The sequence below is a fragment of the Peromyscus eremicus genome, chromosome 8b (assembly GCF_949786415.1).
Source record: "Peromyscus eremicus chromosome 8b, PerEre_H2_v1, whole genome shotgun sequence".
NCBI lineage: Eukaryota > Metazoa > Chordata > Mammalia > Rodentia > Cricetidae > Peromyscus > Peromyscus eremicus.
This window is the reverse complement of record NC_081424.1, coordinates 18,439,488-18,464,954: the sequence shown is the minus strand read 5'-3', so window position 1 is coordinate 18,464,954 and position 25,467 is coordinate 18,439,488. Positions and strand designations below refer to the sequence as shown.

General features: G+C 42.2%; 1 protein-coding gene across 1 annotated transcript in view; it reads left to right on the top strand.

Moving 5' to 3' along the window:
• Ros1 (ROS proto-oncogene 1, receptor tyrosine kinase) overlaps positions 1-19,309 on the top strand; it is a 128,894-nt gene extending 109,585 nt beyond the window's left edge. The window contains exons 38-44 of the mRNA XM_059272572.1: positions 189-253; positions 1,186-1,315; positions 4,815-4,912; positions 5,501-5,701; positions 6,817-6,951; positions 13,710-13,873; positions 18,909-19,309. Of these exons, the coding sequence (XP_059128555.1) occupies positions 189-253; positions 1,186-1,315; positions 4,815-4,912; positions 5,501-5,701; positions 6,817-6,951; positions 13,710-13,873; positions 18,909-19,222 (1,107 nt within the window). The 3' untranslated portion in view covers positions 19,223-19,309. The remainder of the gene's footprint in view (positions 1-188; positions 254-1,185; positions 1,316-4,814; positions 4,913-5,500; positions 5,702-6,816; positions 6,952-13,709; positions 13,874-18,908) is intronic.
• Positions 19,310-25,467: the final 6,158 nt, after the last annotated feature.

Here is a 25,467-nt window from a genome sequence, read left to right as displayed (position 1 = left end):
ATTTACAGATCATACGCAATGCTGTAACTGTGATTTAGTTCCAGATATCAGAGTGGATATGTCCACCAAACAAACAAAACAACAAAGAAGACAAAAAAATCAATAAAATGTTGTCTCCATTATCTGCTCAGCTCCCATAATCCACTGGGCTCCCAGTGTGATTGCTGACCTGCCTCCTTTTCTCACAGACCTTAAAGAAGGGCTCGACAGACCGGGAGAAGATTGAGTTCTTGAAGGAGGCACACCTGATGAGGTATTAGCACAGCTCATGCAGTCATTTTCTCTGACGGGTGTGAATAGAAAGCTTTTATTTCTCCGTGCTGGATTTTTAACATCCCAATGATCAGATCATTCTGAAAATAAGCGTGAACAAAACTTTCAAAGGAAATACATCTTTAGTATTAAGTATTCTCTAGAAATCAATCTAAGGAGCCTGGGTAGGTAGTTCCCAGGCAAAAGATCCTCCCATCTCTTATCTTTAGTTAGGAGTGTATTCTGCAAGTAAATTCTGAATCTCTTTTGCTTTTAAAATGTACCTATTCTTAATGAGGGATAATGAGTCAATCAGACCCGGGAAGAATGTTCTTTTATGAGTTCTGATGTTATCAAGAATATCTCTTGCCCAGAAAACTTGTCATCAAGGTTTCAGTCTGCAGCAGTCATGAGAACTGCTCAAGGACATCTCGAGGAGAAGCGGGGGGCAGCGGCTCACAGGAAGTCAAGCTGGGTCCTCTGATTAGGCTGGGGCTTACCCACTCTAATGACTTCACAAACCAATGAGGCTCAAACCTGAACATCTGAGTTGTTTCCCTAAAAGGGAGAGGATATAGGTCATAATTGGGATGACACAGACATGCTTCCAAACATCTTTTGAAGAAGGCTATTAGTCAAAATTGCTTTCTTTCCCAATCATCAAACCCCCATAATGAGAAACACTATTTCTTCTAAAACCTCTTCTCTACTCAGATGCTCTGGCCACTAGGGGTTGCCATGTTCCCTCCTTAAGGCAAGCATACAGATGGGCTCTTAGGCAAGGAAGCTTTTCTTTAGTCAAAGGAAGTCAGTGAGTGCTGGGAAAGGACACTTTGGGTAAAGAACTGCTCTGCTCCCTGAGGACCCCCCCCTCCCCCGCTGGGACTGCTTGTCACTGTCAGGCAGTCCAGCTTGTGTCTTTTCACCTTTCAGCAAGTTTAATCACCCCAACATTCTGAAGCAGCTGGGAGTCTGTCTGCTGAGTGAGCCCCAGTACATTATTCTGGAACTGATGGAAGGAGGAGACCTTCTGAGCTACCTGAGAAAAGCCCGGGGGACGACGGTAGGTCGTAGGGTCTGCTTGTATTGACTTTGTAAAGCATCCTGCTAGGCTTGCCCGTTGATTTTCTTCAAATTCAATGTGCAGTAGCTCTGGCTGGTGGGAGAAGCTTTGAAGGTGGCTATGGAAAGAAAGTGCTTCTTCTTTTCACATTAGATTAGGGTATGGGAACCCTGAGCTAATATTTGAACCTGGTTTTAGTACTGAATGAAAAAACAGACCTCTTGTAAACAAAGGCCCACCCCCAGTACGGATTGTGTGGAATTAGAAACGCATATCTCTTAATTTCATCTACTCTGTCTATCCCAAACTCTATTTTCAGTCTTGAGGTATACTAAAGTTTGTAGTTGGATCTGCTGACCTTGATGTTGCAAGGCTGAGCTATTCTTCAGGATGATAGAGCTATTTGAATTTTTAAAAAATTGTTCATTTTTCCCTGTTACTGAAAATAGATTTTTTTGGTCACATAATATATGTCCTGATTACGGTTTCCCCTCCCTCTGTTCCTCCCAGTTCCTTCCCACCTTCCCTCCCATCCAGATCCACTCCCTGTCCTCTCCCATTAGAAAACAAACAGACTTCTAAGGGATGATTAAAATAAAATATAATAAAATAAAACAAAAACTGACGGGTCAGAATTGGACAAAACAAAAGAGTCGAAAGAAGTCAGAAGGAGAAGAGTCAAAATAAAGGTCCAAAAATCAAATATAGATGTAGAGACCGACTTGTTCACATACTCATGACTCCCACAAAAACACTATATATGCAAATGACCTGTAGGGTAAAAGAGAGAAAAGAGAAAAAAAAATAGATAAATTAAGAAAAGAATCCCTGGGATGATGTTATAAGACAAGGAACCTCCAAAGATGCTGTTGAATTTGTTTTCCGTTGGCCATCTAGGCTGGGCATGTGGCCTAAGAGTGGTTTGTCTCCCCAGTGAGACTCCCTTGAAGAAAAGTAAACTTTGATTCTCAAGCGGTTATCAGTTGGAGATAGCATCTCCATTGGGGGTGGGGGCATGTGTCTACTTCCCCTTTCGGCTCTAGGACCCCATCTGATGCAGACCCTCACGGTTATCAGTTGGAGATAGCATCTCCATTGGGGTGGGGGCATGTGTCTACTTCCCCTTTCGGCTCTAGGACCCCCTCTGGCGCAGACCCTCGCAGGTCCTCTGACTGCTGTCTCAGTCTCTGTGAGTTCGTTTGTGCGTCGATCTGTTGACTTAGAGGCCCTATTTTCTTGGTGCCCTCCATTGGCATCACACACTTCTTTGGGCTGACACAAGACTCTTGACTTCATGTCTCCCCTCTCTTCTGTCCACTCAGTGTCTGGTTTGCAGACTGTGGCTTTTGCTCTAAAGGAACTTGTCACGTGGCATGTTACTAACAGCATATGGAAAATTTCAAAGTTCCTGCATGGAGGGCCATAGTTACATATCCTGTGTGTCTTTCTATGCCATTCATGTAAGGGAGAAAGCAGAAAGATCATTTAGAGTGGTTTAGAGGATTCATTGCTGGAGCATGGAGTAAGGACAGTGATTTCCACTTTGGGAGAACTGGGAGGACTACCTGGAAGATATTTAGGACAAAATCAAGGCAGGAGATGAACAGTAACAACTGTTTTTTCATTGAGTGATTAACATTTGCAGGGATAGACCTTGACCAAGGTTTAATATGACGGGAGTTTAGTAAGATACGACAAATGGCAGGTGATGGCAGCAGCATCTAATATTACGGAGGCTACATATGGGGTGATGGGGTGTCCCAACTTGTTACAAGGGATAAGAGACATGGTTAGGGATTCAGGTAGGCTGGTGGGTAGGCAACATCATGGAAACCTTATCGGAAGGGAACGGGGTGTTAGTTACCAGCATGAAGTTTAAGAGAATCATAAAGTGCTTACGAGTAAAGTGGAGTTTTCCCATAGCAAAGTAGAGTTATGTTCACACAGCAGCTAGCTAGGCAGTCAGGATGTCTGGCAGGATTCAGACATAGGCCACGACATAGGTATCTAGTGGACCTGAGTCAGACTTGGAAGGGATGTGATTAAGTGCTTGTTATATATAAGCAGTGCTACACACCTTATTTTCAATCTTGAAAGATCAGTTGTACTACGTTCATTTTACATATAAGAAAAGTGCCTACTTAAAGTAAATTCAAAGAATTAGCAGCAGCACTATATTTCTCATCTACAGATATAATGTATCACCATGAGTATTTGTATATTTTCCTCATGAGTTATTACAATCCTAATAAAGACTCCTGTAGAGCAGCAGGCCAGAACTTGGTGAATCAGCCACAGATAGCGTTGCATGGGGCCTTGGTGGTAGTCTGTCCCAGAATATGAAGACAACCTCCATTTCTATGATGTGAGCAAGGCGGTGGGGTAGTGCGTGGCAGCACCTTTGCATGAGTAATTGACAGATTGTAAGGTTGCATGGGTTCAGGAGTCGTTTGAGATGCTCATTGAGGGATGTGGGCGATATCAAGAATAAGGGTCTATTCTAGTGAGGAAACAGCAGGAAAAAAATGAGGAGGGTTGAAAAATACAGAGCAGATCTAAGGAAGGACAAATAGTTCAGAAAAACTGAAGTGCAACTTCTGAGAGGAGAGGCGAAGGGGAAATTAATGGCCATATAGAGTCTGATGCTGCCTGGGGGCGCCATGAGCCTGTGCCCAACCTCTGATAATGGGTTCTACAGGAAGTTAGGGGCAACAAGGGAGCTAATGAAAAGACAAGAGGCTGAACACACGGGAAGTCTTTGACTACATCAGATTAGGGCTGAGAAAGGCCTGGACCAAGGTAATTGCAGGGATATGAAAAGGCTCAATGTATGACTATGGCCTCCAGGCAGGAACTTTGAATTTTCTCCATATGCTACTAATAAAAATTTTGACTGTCTTTTCTTCCCCACTAGAATTCCTTTCAATGAGTATAAGCTCATCTATATTTCTGTTGGCACTTATAGATGAAAACAAAAAGTATTCTGGAAAGATGGTGTTCCTAACAATTTATAGGGTGGGAGGTTCTATGTGGAACAAGCCCATTGTCCTGACTAACGTAATCAAAGGCCATTGACCCAATCATTAATCTAGCTAGCACAGGTTATTTTTAATAGATTATTTCTACTACTGTGTGATCAGATACCATTTATTTATTAAGTGCTTATTGTATGTTGGCAATATTGTATATCTTATTTTGAATCTTAAAAGTCTGTCATAATATGCCCATTTTTACATTGCAAGAAAATTGCCTAATTAATGAGCAAATTCACAGAATGGACAGCAGAACTAGATTTCAAATTTACAAATATAGCTTGCTACCATGTATAGTTGTATGTTTTCCTCTTGAGTCCTTGTAACTATAATAAAATTCCTTTAGAACACCATATATAAGAATATATGTTCATATATACATATGTATTCATATATATTCAGACATATGTGTATATATTTTCTGCCAGGTAAGAAAGTACTTAGAATGTTTCCTTTATCTCTTACAGTTTCATGGCCCTTTACTCACTTTGGTTGACCTTGTAGAGCTGTGTGTAGATATTTCAAAAGGCTGTGTCTACTTGGAAGAGATGCGCTTCATTCATAGGTACTATGATATTTTGGATACAAGGTTATTGGGTGGTCACATGACAACCATGTATAGTTTGTGTCTCCCACACTATAGAGTTAAACAGTTTCATTTTTTCGAAGGAACAGTATTACTTAAAGAGTCTCTGTGTTAGTTACTTTTCTCATTACTGTGACGAAATGCCTGGCAAGTGTAACTTAAAGAAGAAGGGAAGGGTTTATTTTGCTTATAGTTAGAGAGAACAATGCATCATAGCAGGGGTGTCGTGCTGGCAGGGGTGTGAGACAACTGATCACATCATCTCTGTACTCAGGAAGCAGAGGGAGGTGAATGCTGGTGCTCAGCTGGGTTTCTCCTTTTTGTGTACTCTGGGACCCTACCTAGTAACTGTTCACAATTAGGGGAGGTTTCTCCCACCTCAGCTAACCATATGGAAACTCCCTCACAGACATGCCCAGAGATCTGTTTCCTGAGTGATTCTGAATCCTGTCAGGTTGTCAACTGACGTTAGTCATCAGATGTCTCCCTTCTTTCCAGACTGTCTAGCATTACTTGTATGATTTCTGGAGTGCTGTTTACCACTATCAACTGTAACTTCTACCATAGGGATCTTGCAGCTCGGAACTGCCTTGTATCTGTGAAGGACTATACCAGTCCTCGGATAGTCAAGATCGGTGACTTTGGACTGGCAAGGGAAATCTATAAAAATGATTATTATAGAAAGAGAGGAGAAGGCCTGCTTCCTGTTCGTTGGATGGCTCCAGAAAACCTAATGGACGGAATCTTCACTTCTCAGTCTGATGTATGGTGAGCTAAACAGGACACAGAAAAATGGGGGCAAAACGGCCAAATATCAGGATGTATAACTTTGCTCTTTTAAGAAAATTAATTTACCCCCCCCCCCGTCGTCACTGTGTATGATATGTATGCAGGGTGTATGATATGTATGCAGGGTGTATGATATGTATGCAGGGTGTATGATATGTATGCAGGGTGTATGATATGTATGCAGGGTGTATGATATGTATGCAGGGTGTATGATATGTATGCAGGGACGTTAGTGATTCACCCCAGGCTGGTAGTTGAAGAGAATTATTCTATGTCTCAAGTCCTTTACATCTCTCTCTCTCTCAATTTTTTATCATTTATCTTAAAATTGTACATGAAATAGACACATTTATTTCAACATTTTGCTATACACCAAAGGTTTGCAACTAGTAGAAATGAAACTTATCAGCAATGTCCATGGAAGTGCCCCAATACTGACTGTGGAGGATGGTTCTTCACTAGTTTATAGACAGACTTGAAGTAATGGATCATAAAAAAAAACATAGACATTGATGGTGTTTGGTCTCTTGATTATTTGAGTTTTGCTTATTGTTCCCAACTTTTGATTAGAGCTCCTAAAAGTTTATAAATTTGTTCAGTGAATTTTAAGTGGTTTAAGCCATAGAAAAAAAATCACATAGGAGAAGAAACTTTGCCCTTAGCAATCCATTTTTATTCATAACTTTCTTCTCTGTGTTTATCATTATTCTATCCTCTTCAAATTCAGGGTAGGGGGAGGAAATGGTGACCAGCTCTCTTGCTCACCTCCATGTACGTCCGCATGTATTCATGTGTGCTTCTGTCTCTGTGTACATGTGTGCCTGTGCATGTCCCTGTGTGTAGGTCTGTGTCTTCATGTGTGTGCTCCCTACTAAGCCTTTCTGTCATCTTTGAAATGTGGCTCATCCACAGTGTCTTGTTCTACTTTTTCTTAATATCAATCTCCTTTTAAGTCTCCTATTTGCTTTTTATAAGGCCAATAATGCCAATCACAAAGTAGGCCCTGGAGCCCCAGGAACAATGATGTTGGAGAAGCTACTGTAAACCTGATGTTTGTAATAAATATAATTAAAGAGAACCCTTTAACATCCTAGGTCTTTTGGAATTCTGGTTTGGGAGATTTTAACTCTTGGTCATCAACCTTATCCAGCGCATTCCAACCTTGATGTTTTAAACTATGTGCAAGACGGAGGAAGACTGGAGCCACCAAGAAATTGTCCTGACGATCTGTAAGTTAATTATGTTAACATAAGCACCCCCAAAACAGAAACATGTGCACACTCAGTCTTAGGGCTCGCTGGCATGGCCTGTTAAAAGAAAACCTGGGATTTATATATTTGTGCATCCCACATAAAATACAAACTGAGGATGGGACTTAATTTATGTATGGCTTTGTTTTTACACATGCATGTAAGTATTTTGCTTCGATACAAAATTTGGGGAGTATAATATATTTGTAGTCATAGTAAGTAAATTCAAATAAATAAATATAAGATTCTCTCTCTCTCTCTCTCTCTCTCTCTCTCTCTCTCTCTCTCTTTCCCTCTCTCTCTCCCTCTGCACTTCATTTTACTTTGAGAGTCTTTATTTGGATACTATCTGACCTGTGTCTTAAAATATTCTACTAAATAGGAATATGTTAGTTAAAAGTTGTATTATCGTTTTGATATAGCTTATACTGATCGATGGGATATAGCATTACAAAGAATTGTACAGATTGATTTGTTTATATACTTAGCCCCAAATTCCTGTTTATTATTAAGAATTATAGAGATTGATTTGTTTATACACTTAACCCAAAATTCCTGTGAGTGACTTGGTCAAATTGATTCTAGCTACTACTGAGTTCTACTAGTTACCGCCCCCCTCCAAGAGTGCGTGATTTGAGCTTAATTGCAAAAGAAAAAAATTTCAGCTATGCTGAATACAAATTCCCTTCCCATGGACATTGTCCATAGAAATATTGTCTTGGAACTTTTTCCAAGGGGTGTTTTACCTAAAAGGTTTGTAAAACAAAAACAAAAGCAAAAACAAAAACAAAAAACAAATAACAAGTAAGTATAAACATTGTATATACTGCCAAGCCAAACATCATGTGTACAGATGTCTTCACGCCAGGGCCACAGCTCTTGTGCATCTTGGAATGTACTCTGAATGAGAAAATAGAGGCGGCAGTCAGATGGCCAGCCAGCACGTAATAAAGTGCTAAACTGTGTGGTACAGACAAATGCAAAAGGAATTAGCAGTATGCGGATGCACACCACGGTTGTACTGCCTTGACGGTGCTGTGTTATTTCGAGGACTATTTAGACTTGAGCCAAAGAATGATGAAGAGCTGGGCACCTTGGTTGGATGCTGTACTGGTGAATGTTTCTGCATTATTTCAATCTTCTGGCTAGAAGATATAAGTTACCACATGTTTCTGATTCAGCCTTTAAACTTTGCTGGTGTATACACAGTTGGCCACATTTGGTAGCAGCACCTTAAACTGATTCAATGAGTCTTTTGTGGGGAGACAGGGAAAATCTTTAACTTAAAGAAATTAGATAAAACATTTAATTTAGTGCTAGAGGCAAAAAAACTAATATGTACAAACACGAAATAAAATTTAGCTCCAGAGTTGGAAAATTCATCACTATTTTCTAGCTCCTATTCATCTCTCAAACACTCCCAAGTTCTTTCTAGAGTCTTACTTACATAAAAATTTCCTTATGCTTTTATAATTTTGTCTTTCATGTTATTCCCTTCCAGCAGGGGTAGGCAACACGTGTCATCAAAATCATGCAATCTTTTTGAGTAGGCTTTTAAGGAATAGATGGTTGAATTATAAAGTTTTACTGTGTTCACATGTTTTGTTTTGGGATGAGTATAAACTGATGTGTTGTAAAATAGAAAACATAAGCATCTCAGGTTTTTGCCCTATTTCAAGGTATTAAAAACTCAAGGAGGAAGAAGTGCTAGAATGTTTTTTATTAGGATAACATTTTGTGTGCTTTTATCTTAAATTAGCTTCTCATTTAAACATATTATTGACCTAATTGTTTTCCTTTTTGTAATTTAAAATAGATTTTTTTCCACATGATATATTCTGGTTATGGTTCCTCCTACCCTATCTCCTCCCAGACCTCCTCACCAACCCAACCCAGATCCACATCCTTTCTTGGTTTCTCTCATTAGAAACAAACAGGTGTCTACAAACTGTAATAATAAAGTAAGGCAAAAACAAAACCGAACACAACAGAATAGGACCAAGCAAACAAAGCAGCAGAAAAACAAAGTAAAGTACAAGAAACACACGTAGATGCAAACACACACACTGGCAAACACAGAAATCTCATAAAAACACCATGTTGGAAACCAGCATATATAAGCAAAAGAAACAAACAAAACAAAATAACAACATAAACAAAAAAAAAAACCCTCCAAAAAATATCAATGAGTATTGACCTACTTTTTATAAAAATATACTTCCTTGAAACCAAGATTGCCCATTGATGGTTTTGAAATCCATTTGAACATTATAAAACCAAACAAGCAGTACTTCTGGCTGCATGACTCTGCAGAGCCCTGGAGAGAGTTAAGAGCCATCATGGAAGTGGACCTCTCATGCCATTCAAGCTGGCCGTGGCGTTAAGTTGTCATGATAAAGATTAACTACTCTCCTTGGAGTCCATGGGGAGCTAAGTTTTATTTGAAGCGCTTCTCTGAGATCACAGGCCCGGCTTAGAAGTCTGTGCTGAGCTACGTTGCACCTCCACCCGCCCCGTAAATACTCCCTAAATACTCTCACACCTGCATGCTTTCTGGGTCAGGTGAGCTCAGGATGCCCTGCTTTCCTTAGCTATTGCTGGAATGTGGAGTTCAGAGCATTCCTGGATTCTGTTCAAGGCTCAGGTGTACAGGGAAGGGGGGGGGGCTGTGTGGGGGGAGGGGTGGGAGAGTGGAGAGGGCAGTCAACAGTGTTCTCTCTGGCTTTTACTGTGCATGACCACCACACCACTCCTGTGAAGAAACAGGATCAAAGGGAAACCTGCTGCACCAAGAGCTTTCTGGGGCTCTGATGGGTGCATTACAGTCACAGACTTATTGGAGAGACCCTCAGATGTAGGAGGCAACAATGGCAGGCTGAGGAATCCTAACGCATCATTTTTGATTCTTAAAAATGTTCAGCTCGGTTCTAAGTAAGTCTCTCTGGGATTGGACACAATGAAGAGAGGAATTCTTGAAGCTTGTATTTTATGTGTCTTATTTAAATAGTTACAGATACTTGCCCGCTTAAAAGTACAAGATGCTATGACCTTTTCTTCTGTCAAACTTCAATGGCTTCATGAATCCAAGGACTTTAATATGCATGAAGAGTAATACTGAACATAGCTAATGAGTCTCATGCTATTTTGAAAAACAAAACAAAACAAAACAAAACCAAAGATGTAAAGAAGATCAAAGGGTCACATAGTGAGTGGAAGGATTTGAATCCCAATTCTTAGCCAAATGAATTACTCCAAGTAGAGGGAATACTTTCCTAGAATTAAAACAAGCATCCCCCACAGATTGAAATGAACCCAAGAAATAGAAAATGCAGCTAGACTTGAGTGTCCATTACTACGACTTTCGAGGTGTGTAATGTACAGTCCTAAACACTGACGTTGAGCGTTGGTAAGAAGCCACCCCCGAACCACAGCTGTAATTGTCAATTTACTTGAAAGACCTAAGTAAAGCTCTCTTAGGATTATTAAGTTCTTAAAAGCCTCTCCATTCATCCCATCACCAGTTTATTGCTGTGCGAGGCTCTACCCTTTACTTTCAGCCATGGCAGCTTGAAGTAGCCCCTCCCTCTCCCCTTAGTCTGCCCCTGCCTCTGTAGACTGGGCCAAGCAGGTTTTGAACACTGTATTTGGCCATCTAGAAGGTACGGGGTTGATGACCGGGTTCAATGTAAGGTAAAGCCTTCCTAGATAAAAACATGAAGTGGGTCGGCGTAAACAGATTATACAGACAACACACGAGGCTGCGCTTTCCGTGGAGAGTAGGTGTGTGGGTGATGGGCTAAGTGTCGGCTGTGGGGGTGACTTCTCTCCAACTGTCTTCATTTCCCCCTCTCTTGTTCCTTTGGCTCCTGCAAGGAGTGCCTACCAAGGAGGTTCCAGGCAAGTTACCACTGGGTAACTGAAATGCGATGTCTTGACACGTTTTTGTCAGTATCCAGACAATTATTTATATTTTCAGAAACGCTGCCTTGAAGAATTACTCCATTTTCTCATTTTAATTCCTAGGAAAACTTCAAGGTTAGCCATCCAGATTATGTTTTAATTATTGCTTGAAGATCCACAATCTGATATCAGTTATAATCTTATCTCTAATGGTCATCAGAGAAATCTGTCAGTCGGCTTTGCTCCTACAAAACACAGATTATAAAAAAAAGGGGAGGAGGTGGTTATAGATTTGGTTATTGTTCAGTTCTTTCTCAGCTATGATTCTAACATAATAAAAATAAAGCTGTCTGGCATTCTGTAACCAGACTATACATCCCTTGAAGGCATCAGAACAGTCCACAGGAAACATTCAGTGCTGTTTCTCACAATACCCTGGTATTCAGCACTAACGTGGACTTGAGTCACATGACTAGAAATGAAATAAATGCAAGTCGAGTTTTTAATTATAATGAATTCAAGACTGCATTATAGTTCCTAAAACAGATACTTGAATGCCTGTGATGACTTCTGGGTAATTGTCACCTAGTAATCGAATATAATCTTGTTTTCACTCCAGTGTCATTACCTTAGACATCATCATAATGTCTCTTAGTTATTGGTGAAATTATTAAGGCCACTCCACGTAGTTAAAAGGGAGGTTTATTTTGTGGGGTAACTTACAAGTGAAGGGATAGGCTACAGGGTCTGGGAAAGGTGCAGTCCGGCGGTGTTCTCTGGAGAACTCTGCTCTCTACCTCCAGCGTCCAGGGTCCAGGAACCAAGAGAGCCAGCGCATAGGGATCTCGGGTCTTCAGCGTCCTCTCTCAGCACCGCCTTGTAGGCGTGACCATTACTGAAGCCTCAATGGGGGTTGGAACTTCCAGGTCAAAGCTGGAATGGCTACCTACTACACTTAGTCTTTAGTCTAGAGCGTCCACTTGGCTTCTGTACAGCCCAATATCCATCTATCAGCTAGAAGGATCAATTACAAATTCAGTGTGCACACCTGAAGACCTCCAACAGCTCCTTGCCTGGTTTGTGAGACCGGGGTGATCCTGCTTCCCCTTCTGATGCCATTGCATTCTCTCCCCTCCACGACTGCACTTCAGCCATTCTGGCCTTCAGGTCTTCAAACGTGCCAAGCTCTTTCCAAATTCAGGACTGTGCACATGCTTTCCCCTCTTCTGGTGAGCTCCCTGACTTTGGCACACACCCTGCCTCAGTGACTAACATCTTCTTTCCCTACACGTTCATGGACTTAACCGGCACCACGCTAATACTTTAAAATACTTCCCAGTTCATGTTTATTTATCTATTCCTTTGTTCATCCCTAATCTGCTTCATCGCTCTGAAAAAAAAAGCAGGTGGTTGATCACAGCTAGTGTCTTCTAGACATGGCATCGAAGCTATACCCATGGATCTTAACAAGATGGTTGCCCAAACAGGACCTGCAGAATGCAACACCAGTTGGTTTGCGAACATGGACTAGAAAAATCTCCAAGGTCCTACCCCTAGACAAAGAGCTACAAGCAACCAATGACTACTGAGAGAGAGAGAGAACCATTTTTTTTCCCAGTGATGAGCTCTCCAGTCTCAAGTGGTCAGCCCTAAACACATGTACATATGAGCAATGCTAAAGGAACTGAGTAGCTCTCTCTCGCGCTCTCTCTCTCTCTCTCTCTCTCTCTCTCTCTCTCTCTCTCTCTCTCTCTCTCTCTGTGTATAATAATTTTTTTGGTTGTGAGCCTAACCTTTAATGGCTGAGCCATCTCTCCAGCCCATTTTTGTTTGCTTTTTTTTTTTTTTTGAGACAGGGCCTCTATGTAGCCCTGGCTGTCCTAGAACTCACAGAGATCTGTCTACCTCTGCCTCCCAAGTGTTGGGGTGCAACACTACACCTTGCTCAATAATAATTTAAAAAGAAAAGGTTATAAAGTTGTTGAGAGGGGGTGAGGAGCATGGAAGGAGTTGGGGGAAAGGATGGAAATTGTGTATATATGGTACTCATATATGAAATTCTAAAAAATTTTTTTTTAAAGTTTGTCACTTAGAAAACCCATAATGGAAGTAATGGAGCTACCTAGAGTCCATTGGCTCCTTAGTAGTTGTGAGTGTATACAGGGTGGATGAGACCTGTCACTCTGGATTAAATTCCAGATCAGCCCTGAAGATTAGGAAGGACCCTTCAGGGTCCCAATGTTCTGCTGTTGTAGTACAAGTGTCTAATAAATCTCTAATGAGTCAATGGATATATGCTGTTACAAGTGCTGTATAGACATTTCTTAGGCAGCCATTCAGAAAAAGGCTAATCGGTCAACCTATCATGAATGTCTGGGGAACTGAGTGTCTGAATTAATCCTGGCAGTGTGTGAGGAACAGCCCTGGACTCAAATCTGGTTTCCACCTCTCATTCTGCCACTGGACATCTCTGTAGACTGGAGTAAACTTGGATTTTGTTATGTCTATCTGTGAAGTTTAAAAAATCTCTGCTTCTTCAATAGTTTTTAAAGGTTTTATTTCCTTGATGAGCTAAGTAGACATTTCCAAGCATCCATTTACCCATCTGTCAACTTGGATTGACCACTACTGAGATAATGTCAACTTTTTAAAAGAAATGTCCCTTGTATAATAGGCACTAGTATCATAGCCACTCTTAAAAACCAATCTTCACCCTGTTCATTTGGGTTAAATGTGGGAAAATGGAAACAACTCGGGCTCTCTAACATGCCCTTCCCAGGATTATTAGCAATGACATCCTGGCATATGTACTTTCCTATCTTCTCCCCCATGTCCAGGTGGAATTTAATGTCTCAATGCTGGGCTCAAGAACCTGACCAAAGACCCACTTTCCATAACATTCATGACAAGCTTCAGTTACTCAGAAATTTTTCCTTAAATAATATTTCTCGGTGTGGAGAAGAAGCGCATGCCAGTGGAGTCATCAATAAAGGCTTTGAAGGTAAGGTTGATTCTTCAGAATTTTCTCCTCAGTGTGGCTGAGCAAGGTTACAATGGAATGTACCCAGAAGGTACTTTAGGGTAGGTGAGGATAATAATATGCTGGTACCCTCATTTTGCTGTTTGTTGTGTACATCTTTGAAAAATACCCTGCATTGTATAGTAAAATTTTAAAAAGATCATGCTTATCTAAGGTATTAAAAGAGTGTGCCTGCTCGCCTGTTTCCCTGCAGTCTGCTCATGGCCTCCCTACCTTTGACCAGTTGTATTTCAAGTGCAGAGTTTAGTTTAGATAATTAGAGACTCTCTGTTTATGGCACATTATCATCATTGGCCTCTGCAGGGCTTCTCCGTTATTTTGTTTATTTGTTCAGCCCGTTTGTCTCCATATTCTTCTCTGGCTCAACTTCCTCTCCTCCCCTGCCAATTACTAAGCATTCTAATTACTTTGATGAATATCTTTCTATTTGTATGTTCTCCCGAAAATATGTAGCTTGGCATGCATGACTATGAGAGACTGGCACAACAAGCTGGGGGGGGACCTGAATAGGAGAAGACAGAAAAGGAAGAAGAAAACCCCGAAGGGGTGTTGTCATGGAAACCCAAAGTACAGTGAGCAGCTAGTGAAGGAAGGAGTGGGTGAATGCTTCGCAAATAGCCAGCCTTCCAGAGGGATACGTGCATCTTATGGTCGACCTGCATTTTGTTATTTATTTAATTATTCTTTTTGTAACATATTTTTAATTTGAGACAGGGCCTTATGTAGCCCAAGCTGGCCTCACACTCCCTATGTAACTGAGGAGGACTTTGAATTCCTGATGAGCCTCTTGCTTTATCTTGGGAGTGCTAACATTGCAAGTGTAATTTACTTGTAATCTTATTGGGCTTCACTTGCATTGTACTTGAAAAATTCAGGTTTTTGTTCATGGAATTGTTCTAGTGTATTAAGAGTATTTCATAAAAGTCACAGAGGCTGCCTGGCTGGCTGCCTCAGGTTAGCTCTTCCCGAGGCTCTACCAGAGGTTTCCACGGCCCTGTGAATGGTTCACTGTGAGGCTAAGAGAGAGAGCAAATGATGCTGACGTCAAGGCATCCTCACATACTCTCTGGATTACGCTACAATAATGGGCAGTACAACCAGGCAGAACAGAAGAACTTATCCCTGACTGCTGACTAGATATGATGCACCATTTTGGTCTGCTAAGTGTTGACAGAGAGAACTAAAATTCTAAGTATTAGCAATAAAGTCCAATGTAGTGATGCATGCCTACCATCTCACACAGGGAGTTCCAGGAGAGCCAGGGATACATAGCGAGACTTTGTCCCAAGAAACAAAAAAGAAACAAATAAATACCATTAATAAAATCAGAGAAGTGGAGAACAGCATTCGAAATAATAGAGTAGGGAACTTCAAAGGGAAATAATTAAACTATGATGTTGTAGAGACTAATCTGGGTTGATAATCGTCTAACTGTGGTAAGAGAGAAATCATCATTCTGTTTTTTGAAGTTAAGGAAGGGAAAGAAATATGGGAACCACCAAAGCTTTGACACCCAAGCTTATCATTGAAGAAGAAAGGCAGGGAAGAGAGAAGAAACAGAGCAAAGAGTGGGGTTTGCCTATTTGCAAAAATGTAAATCCTGGGGCGGTTTCTGCAAGACAATTCTGAAAGTAATTTTTTTTAAATACAAGAGAAATGTATTAATAGTTTGCTGCTTTGCAGACTGATGAGCATATTCAACACAACATTGAAGTGTTCATCTTTGTTGTCAGTGTGGGAGATATATAAGGAGCCAAGAAAGTCATTGGAAGGACTTCTTCCATTTTTAAATGAAGCAATGTAGAATTACAGCAATAATAGCAATAATGCTATACCTATCTTCTGGTCCCACTGACCTAATGGGGGAGAAGGAGGTCAGAAGGGGGAGGGGGTAGAAGGGGAGGAGGGAGTGAGGGAGTGAGGGAGAGAGAGAGAGAGAGAGAGAGAGAGAGAGAGAGAGAGAGAGAGAGAGAGAGGAGATTAGTAACATATCTGGGCACCTAGTAAAAATATCCCAATGACTTCATCCCAACATTTGTGTAAACATCACCTCACCAGCCCAGAGAGTTCCACAGGAAAGAAATCTCAGGGCTCCTGGGCTGATCTAAACATAGCCAGTCAGCCGGCGTGTGTCTCGCCTCTAAATGCCCTGTCTTACTCGGAAGTCTTTATTTTAATATTTCCCCTCTAGAGAGGTTGCTGAATGCCTGCCATCTTTGCTCAGAATGTCCACCTTAGCTCTGCTCTGTAGGTTTTATAGTGAATACTTTTTAAATGAAAGTATCAACACAAGCTCCCCTATCACCACCATCTCTCCTAAGCTCTTTATGCAACAAGATGTATTAATTGCTAGAAGCTTGCCAGGGCCAAGTTACTAAATATTGCTGCCAGCCCTCTGAACCAATAAAGTTAGTTGGTTAATGGTTTTTCTTAGGCACACAGAAGTATAATTTGCAAAAAGAAATGTATCTGTTTCATATAAATGATCATTTTTTTCTCACATTCAACAAAGCAAAAATAATTAAACTTATGCCTGGTGGCAGTGTTCCAATACACTATTGAAGCAGCTAACAAGGGTGGGAAGGTGTGAACTGTAGGTATAGTTGTGTGATTTCTCCAAGCCTCCTAAAAGCATCTTAATGAAGAGCAATTCTTCTTCATTCCATTGGAGCCGCTGAATGACTTAATGTTAAATATCTTATTTCCTCTATTTGTTGATATTTCCTATTGCTATTATTATAGATAGCAAGTTTTTCAACGTCTGTAGTTCATATTGGTGATAGCCACAGTTGGTGGAAATTGGGTTGTCTCTGGGTATTCAGCACTTAGGGACTAGCCAAACTTGACATCTCATGAAGGGCATACTATCCTCTTTACTTCCCACACAGCACGGAAATTCAACCCACCCCTTAGAGAGACACATCAGGACACAAACTCATTCTAGCTGTATGGCCTTGAACACATTATGGAGCTCCTTCCTGCCTCACCTCCCTGGCCCGTTCAGTGCAGATAACAGCAGTACCTAACTAATCGGAAAAACTGAGTTAACACATGACCATCCCTTTGAGTGTTGCTTAATGCATAATAAGGGCTCTATAAGGGTTAACTTGAGCAATAATCATAATAATTATCATATACTTCATGTCCTCCTCTTCCTTCAACCTTGCCTCCCACCTCGGCCAGGTGTGCATCCTTTCCCTTGTATGCACTGCTGAAGATGACCAGCTAGCTGCACTGGCTTCCTGCTGTTACTTCATCGGGCATGCCCCTGCCTCAGAAGCCTTGTTCTTCTCCCTCCTTTCAGTGCTCTTAGAATGGCCACACGGTTGAGCCTACTGAGGGCGAAAGGAGGAGGCAGACCTAGGGGCACAGTCCCGTTACCCCTGCACTTGGGAGGCTGAGGCAGAAGGGCTGCGAGTTCAAGTCTTCCCTGAGAGACTCAGGGTAGTAACCCTGTCTCAAAAACGTACAAAAGGCCAGGGATGTAGTTCAGTGGTCGATGACTTGGGTAGCATGATTGAGGCCCTAGGCTCAACCTCCTGTACTGTGTTGAACAGGAAAAAAACTAAAACCAAATGAAAGTGCTACATAGTAAATTCCCTTATTTAACCTGCATTTCTGCTAGCATTTCATCTCCTTCAGGGATACTTTGTGACCTGCTATTTAAAATGGGAGCTTCTGCCTTTTTGGAGCCCACCACCTATGTGGGGGACACCTTGCACAGCCTGGAGGCAGGGGGAGGGGCTTGGATCTGCCTCTACTGAATGTATCAGGCTCTGCTGACTCCACATGGGAGAACTTGACTTGGAGGAGGTGGGAATGGGAGTGGGCTGGAGGGGGGAGGCTGAAGGGGCGGGAGGAGGAAAGAGAGGGGGACCTGTGGTTGGTATGTAAAATGAATAAAAAATTCCTTAATTAAAAAAATAAAAATAAAATGGCAGCTCCTTTCCATACTGTTATTCTCCAAGCCAGCTGTTCCCAACCTGTGGGTTGTGACCCCTTTGGGGGTCAAACATCCCTTCCACAGGGGTCATCTGAGACCATCTGCATATCAGATATTTATATTACAATTTATAGCAGTAGCGAAAATTACAGTTATGAAGTAGCAATACAAATAATTTTACAGTTGGGGGGTCACCACAGCATGGGGAACTGTGTTAAAGGGTCCCAGCATTAGGAAGGCTGAGAACCACTGCTCTAGGCCTTTACTCTGCCCATTGCTTTCCACAAAACTACCATCACGTGACGTAGGGTCTAACAATTTACTGCCCATCTCTTTTCATCAGAATGTAAACCCCGAAGAGCAATGACTCTGTGTTATAGAGAAGCACTAAGTGCCTTACTTCTGGTAGACTGTATATCTTTTATCTTAACAAGCAACCAGTAGCCTGGCATGGCTGTATACACCTGGGAATCCCAGCACATGTGAAGCTGATGCAGGAGGATCACTTTCAATTCATGACTAATCTGGTCTACATAACAGGACCACATCTTAAAAAAAAGAGAGAGAAAGAGAGAGAAAAGAAAAGTACATATTGAAAACAAGTAGTTAAATTACCAGATATAAAGGAATAAACTTTTAAAGGTAGGTAGTAAATTGTATGATAAAGTGTGATGAAAAGGTCAGAAAGGCTATTCTAGACAAGAAGAGCTTCCTGGGGTTCCTAACCTTTGTCATAAAGGCAGTGGCCTGTTCTACATGTTTAGAGCATCTCATTTCTGGGGTGTCACGGTATTTTATACAGTCCTTTATGTAATTGCACATCACCACCTACAGTGACATGTCTACTTCTTTTCTAGAGTGCTGTAGACTGAAGGTCTGGAAGCAGACCCTGTTTACTTAATTGTCTTCCTAGCATTTAGCTGTCCTCATAAAAGCCTGCTGAGCAACAAAATAAAGTTGAAGTTACCCCAGTTCTTATACAGCCTGTGTATTATTATGGACAAACAAAAGACGTGAGATGGATGCTGCAGTAACGTCCATATTCATTCACAGGTGAAGATAATAAAAAAATGGTTGCTTTGAATTCAGATGATGTGATGCCGGTTGCATTGATGGAAACCAAGAACCAAGAAGGATTAAGCTATATGGTACTTGCCACAAAATGTAGCCAAGGCAAGGCAAATCCTGAGGGTCCTCTAGGCTCTAAGGAATCTGGGTCTCGTGGTCTGAAGAAAGACGAGAAGCAACCACGTGCAGACAAAGATTTCTGCCAAGAACCACAAGTGGCTGACTGCTCTCCTGGCGGGTCTGAAGGCTTGAACTATGCCTGTCTCACTCACAGTGGACATGGAGATGTGTCTGATTAACGGCATCTCATAGGAAATAGAGCACTGAGATAAATGCCATGTTAAGTTCCTTGCAGAAAAGAATAAAGATGTGGTGGTGGTCTATGACTGAATTGTCCAGCGAAGTCTCTGAGTTCTGATCTTGGTTCCTGGGGCCACTTGGTTTCATTCACAGCATTCTGTCTCTTCACCAGTGACCCAACCTTCAGTGGGTTATAAGAGGAACCTTCATGTGTTTGGAAGTCCCAGGACAATTCCTATGTCTGGGAAGAAAACACCACGATCCCTCTCCTGTGCATCTCTTTACTTTAGAGCATTGCCTGGCCCCTGTCTGGGATGCAGTAAAAACATCTTGGCTAAATGGTTGGCGACAGGAATAGGTCCATTAAAGTATCTGAATGGAGGTGAGGATGGGTTGGGTGGGTGGGAGTCTGCTAATGACCACCTGTCCTGCAGATTACCTTAAAAAGGATGCAGGAAACAGTTAGAAGCACATACAGGAGGGGGCCGCCCCTGGGCCATGCAAAACCATTTGGCATGCTACTATTACACTAAAATATTTTTAGTCACCGCCGTAAAATATTCTGTAGTTTTGGAAACTTGGACAAGCAGCTTTAGGACCATAAAATCCTCTGAATCTCAAAGCTGAATGTTCTGTGACTGTTGGGTGGCATAAAAATTATCTTGTGATAAAAAAAACAGATTTTATATATAGTTTTTATTTTGTGTGGATGAGTGTTGGCCTGCCTGCGTGCATGTATGTGCACCATGTGTGTGTTTGGTGCCCTCAGAGGCCGGAAGAGAGTGTTGGATCTCCTGGAACTGGAATTACAGATGACTGTGAGGTACCACACTGGGTGACGGGAATGGACCTGGGTCCTCTGGAAGAGCAGCCAGTGCTCCTAATTGCTGACCTTACTTACTCAATAGCCCCTGTCTTGTGATTTTTATGCCACACGGAAAACTAATATAAGGATTGTTTGGAGGAAGTGACTGGGGATATAGCTCAGTGGAGAGCACTTGACTAGCATGAATGAAATCCTCGGTTCTATTCACACACACACACACACACACACACACACACACACACACACACACGCGCGCATGTGTTCCACACAACATTTTTTTTTGTCAGACATGGTTTATATATAAAATCTAGAATAAATTGTTCTTAAAATTAAATGTAATTATACACTTTTGCTTCCAGCTTAGTCATTTGTATCAACTACATGGAGTAATAAACACTTCCCTGAGAACAGTCGAAATGATGTTCAGAAAGACACTTTGCTTTTGAAGTTACACGGTTACACCTTATGCCTTAAGTGTTCCAGTAGCTATACTGATGTTGCTAGTCTGTGTGTTCTTGGGTTGCTGTTTAGAGGCTACTAATTGTAACATTTGCTAAAAACGACTGTGGCCGATCACAAATCTGCCTCCATCTTTGATAACCTTTAATTTGCCTGGTGTCCGAGAACCTGCAGAGGTGACTGGCAGAAGGCGCACACAGAGAAGTGAGTGCCCTAGCTTGGGGGTGGACAGCCTCGGAGTTTAGGTACAGAATGTGTGTTCAATTTGCCACGCACCCAGGTCTCCCATGACGGAGGCAGGATGCTTCCTCTCTGCTCATGGAAGCCCTTAGCGGACGGACAACTGTCATTCCTTCAGTTAGTCCAGGACGTGAGACTTCTCTATACTGAAGAATCCTTCTACACTACTCTCAGAGTGGGAGCTGGCTCACATCCGCTCCCTCAGAATCTTCTGCGGCTAGAAGGCAAACGGGCAGCCTCCCTTCCCCACTCAAGCCCACGCACGCAGGCTGCCCACTCAGAGTTCACGGCACCAGAGGAGGCAGCAGAGGGAGTCTGCCTTGGCAGTCGGGATAGCCAGACTGGACCCGTTCTGCTGGCTGCTCCTCATTGCTCCCTGCTCTATGGCCTTTCTTTCTTCCTGGATTACCTGCCACCTCCAAACCGTTCCAGTGAATGCTTCTAAGTCAGAGTTATTTCTGCTACCTGTAACTTGGGATTCATCCTGCCTGCTCCACAGATCTCTGTTTCGGAAAATGCGTAGGTATCTGGGAGGCTAATAAGAATTAGATTTTGCAGTATAATATATTTTTGCTACAATTTGGACGTTAGAGAATCCACAGACATCTGAAGAGGAATAGGTGGTACAATTCTCAGGTTTCAGCTAAGAAGTATGTTAGCAGTCTTAAAACAATTCATAATGGAAAATACTAGCAGGAACATTTAATAAAAAATAAAATGTGGCTGAAAATTTTATATGCAAACTGTGTTACAGATAAAAATAATTGCTGAAATGTAACTGGTTTGTCGATTACATAATTGTAATTCTACAAGTAAAAATCAAGTTTTGGAAAAATTAGAGAGAAAAACAGGCAGTGAATAAAAATGGCATGTGCTAAAATGCATTATTTACTAATGTTTAACAGAAAAATAAAATCTTTAAAACATTTTTTTTTTTAAAGATTTATTTATTTATTATGTATACAGAAGAGGGCGCCAGATCTCATTACAAATGGTTGTGAGCCACCATGTGGTTGCTGGGAATTGAACTCAGGACCTCTGGAAGAGCAGTCAGTGCTCTTAACCTCTGAGCCATCTCTCCAGCCCTTTTTTTTTTTTTTTTTTTAAAGATTTATTTATTTAGTATACAGTGTTCTGCCTGCACATATGTCTGCAGGCCAGAAGAGGGCACCAGATCTCATTTCAGATGGTTATGAGCCACTATGTGGTTGCTGGGAATTGAACTCAGGACCTCTGGAAGAGCAGTCAGTGCTCTTAACCTCTGAGCCATCTCTCCAGCCCAAACATTTTTTATTTTCAAGGCATGACTTGAAAGTGTTAGAGATGAGAAAAAATGAAGCTTACCAAGGCAAAAGATATGAGTGGTAAAGTTTTATATGAAATAACTGGCTTGGAAAATTTAATTTTCACTTAAAATTATTGTTTCAGGGAAAGGAATAATCTTTAAGAAAAATCTAAGAATGCTGAAAATGAGAAGTATCATTTATAGGGCTGGAGAGACGACTCCATGGGAGAAAGCCTTGCTAAGCAAGTGCGAGGATCTGAGTTTGGATCCTTGGCACCCATGTGGAAAGCTCAGCATGGCACTGGGCCCCAGAAACCCCCAACACTGGAGGTGGAGACAGGAGGACACTGGGAGCTGTGTGCCCATCCAGCCTGACCGATACAGAGAGTTCCAGGTCCAGCGGGAGACTGTGGTTCAAACCACACAAACAGAAAACTAAAAACAAACAAAAGAGATCAAGGAGTAATGGAGGAAGCTATTGGGATGACCTTTTTATATGCCTGTGTGTGTGAGCATATCCACATCCAGCACACACACACACACACACACACACACACACACACACACACACACACACTCACACCCCACAAGGGTGTAGTTTAGTCTTGCCAACTGAACAAAAGTTTACTTAAACAAAACTTACATGTTGTGATAAGTCTAATTAAAATGCTTTATTCAAGGGCTGGTGAGATGGCTTAGTGTTAAAGGGGATTGCTGCCACCAAGCTTAATGACCTGAGTTCTGTCCCCAGGGTTCCACATGATGGAAGGAAACAACCCACCCCTGAAAGTTGTCCTGTGACCTCTACAAATCAGTGTCATGAAAATAAGTTTTACTTAAGTTTTTAGGAGGCAGCCATATTTTCCTGGTCCCACTCTCTGCTGCTCACCCATCCCCAGCTTTCTCGCCTGTGGCCGTCCTACGCTTTCCTAACCTCACTCCTCAGGACCAACTCATATTCCAACTTTCTGGAAAAGCTGTCACCTCTTCCATCTCAGAGTCTCTGTGGTCTTTGTCTTTATATCTCATGTCAGTAACCATGTGTATTTCCATTCCTTTTCTATATTTTACCTACACCAATAAATTCCAATTTTCCTGAATGTAGGGTGGCATCTTTTATCCCTCTGCAGATTTTGTAAGGCAAAGTAGGCAACCATATTTAGTATGTTGTTGGGTAGGCATCCATGTTTAGTATGTTGTTGGGTAGGCATCCATGTTTGTATATTGCTGAGCACATTTCAGAACAAGCCCTGGCCCGCAGATCATATAGGGACATCAGAAAATTAGTATAAAGCCAAGAGGCCTCCAAAGGAGCCTTTCCACCCTGAGTTGTCATTTGGAGACGGAAATCAAAGGGTTAAGTTTGTTGGTGTGGGTTGCTCTGAGGCTCACATCAGATGTACAGGAGGCATTCTAGAAACCCTGGAAGTGATAGTAAACACACAAAGCAGGAAAACGTACGTTTTCATTCTCAACTTACCCACAGTTTTAAGTCCTCAGAATGACCCTTTCGGTCCAAGATAAGCCCTTGGCTTCTCTTTGGCACTCTCTCCCTGTGTTAGCTTTCCTTTTGAAGTTGGTCAGGGATACACGGTGTCTGAACCCAATGACCTGTGCCACTCTTCCCAGATGCTAGTGTATTCAATCAGAAGAATTAAGAAGCTAAAACATACCCTCTAAACATGACTGTAAATATATATTTTTGGGCTATGTTTGTCCAGGTTCTTATTTTTAGCATATACAAAAAACGAGATGTTCATATAATATTAATCAGGAACTCTGTAATGTTTCAATACACGTGCCCATGCACACTGTCCTCTGGACTTGTTCTTTCACGAGCTTATTTTCATATCTGGAGTAATTGTGGTGCAGTAAGTGAAGAAATACACAAACAGCTGAGGAGCAAACACAACATTCCACAGCGTTACAGGCTCCAGATGTCAGAAAGTCAGCGAAGGGAGGACTGTTGGAAAAAATCCCGAAACAAAGAGTAGGGATATTTGGAGGACAGCCACCTTCAGAATTTTAGCTTACCAGACCTGTCAGATCTGTCAGAATGTGTAAGTGACCCACCTCTCCCCAAAGTAACAGCACAGGCCTTTTAGGGGAAGATATGAAAGAGGCCTCGTCCTTTCCGGCCATCTGCTCACCTGACTACCAGGTGAAACGCTGCAGTTAAATGCCAGCAGAACTTGATGCACAGTGTGCTGCGTCTGAAGAAGGGAGTCCTAAGGGTTAACCGACATGTGCTGGCAGGAGCTGGGGGCTGGAGGGAGCGAGTGAAGTCTTGGGTGAATGTGTACTGTTGACATAGACATAGCCATGTCAAGGACCCCAGACCCGTGGACCTTGCAAAGTCTTCCCCCAGGGGTTGGCGGGGTGTGAGCTTAGAAGGAAGGCAGAGCCTTCCGCTGGTCTGTGTGTGGATGTTGGCCTTGTGTGACGAAAATGTCCACCATAGCTCTCCCCTCCAGATGTTTACTACCTGAAGATTCCTTTGCTACGGTGACTGCTCCTCCTCAGAGCAGCTGAACTACCTCCCTGTTCTGCTGTATATAATAACCCTGCCTCCTTGTTTAGCTCTATGTAATAAACCCTGCATCCTTGTTTATCTGTATGCAATAACTGTGCTTCCTTGGTTAGCTGTATGTAATGCCTCTCTCCCCGCTCCGTTCAACTGTTTATACACAGTTGGAACATGCTGAACCTCCTAGGTGATTCGGCTTTTCCATCAGAGTCCGGACCACCTGATGCCAGCTTTTCTGTCCATGAGTCTTTGCATCTATCATTTTTTCATTCCCTTGTTGCCCCTAGTCAGGGTTCCAGGACCCAAGCCATGCAAGGATCTGGCAGGGAATAGTGTTGGAATTATGTTCTAAAGCTACCCAGCGAAGGTAAGACTGTACAAGCAAAAATTCATTCATCGGGTGAGATTTTTCCATGAACTGAACATGAATTTCATTACCTGGATAGAGATTCATGGAGATGAGCCACATGTCCGGCCTTGGACTCTGGAGCGAATGAAAACCAATGCTGTGTTCTGTAGAAAGGAAGGAGAAGAAGTAACGGAAGGGTTGAGGGAAGCGGGGATGCTGGAATGGGCATGTGTGTAGTCAGAAGGCCTCCCTGAGTCCACTAATTTACCAGTCTCCAGGAAGTGCTGATAAGAGAGGCACCTCCCCAAGATCACCAAGAAACTCAGAGGTCAGCCACTTCTGCAGACCGCAGCTGATGGCAGCAGACAAGGTCCCAGAGTTGGGGCTGATGCAGGCTGAAGCATGGACGTGATGCAGGCTTATAGTGATGGCGACCGGATGGCTCTGCTTGACCATCAGGAGCCACGGGACCCCTATGAGCATGATGCTGGAGAAGCAAAGTGATTTGCCCGTAAAAGACTCTTCAATGGTTTAAAAAGTACATTGGCCCCATGGCAT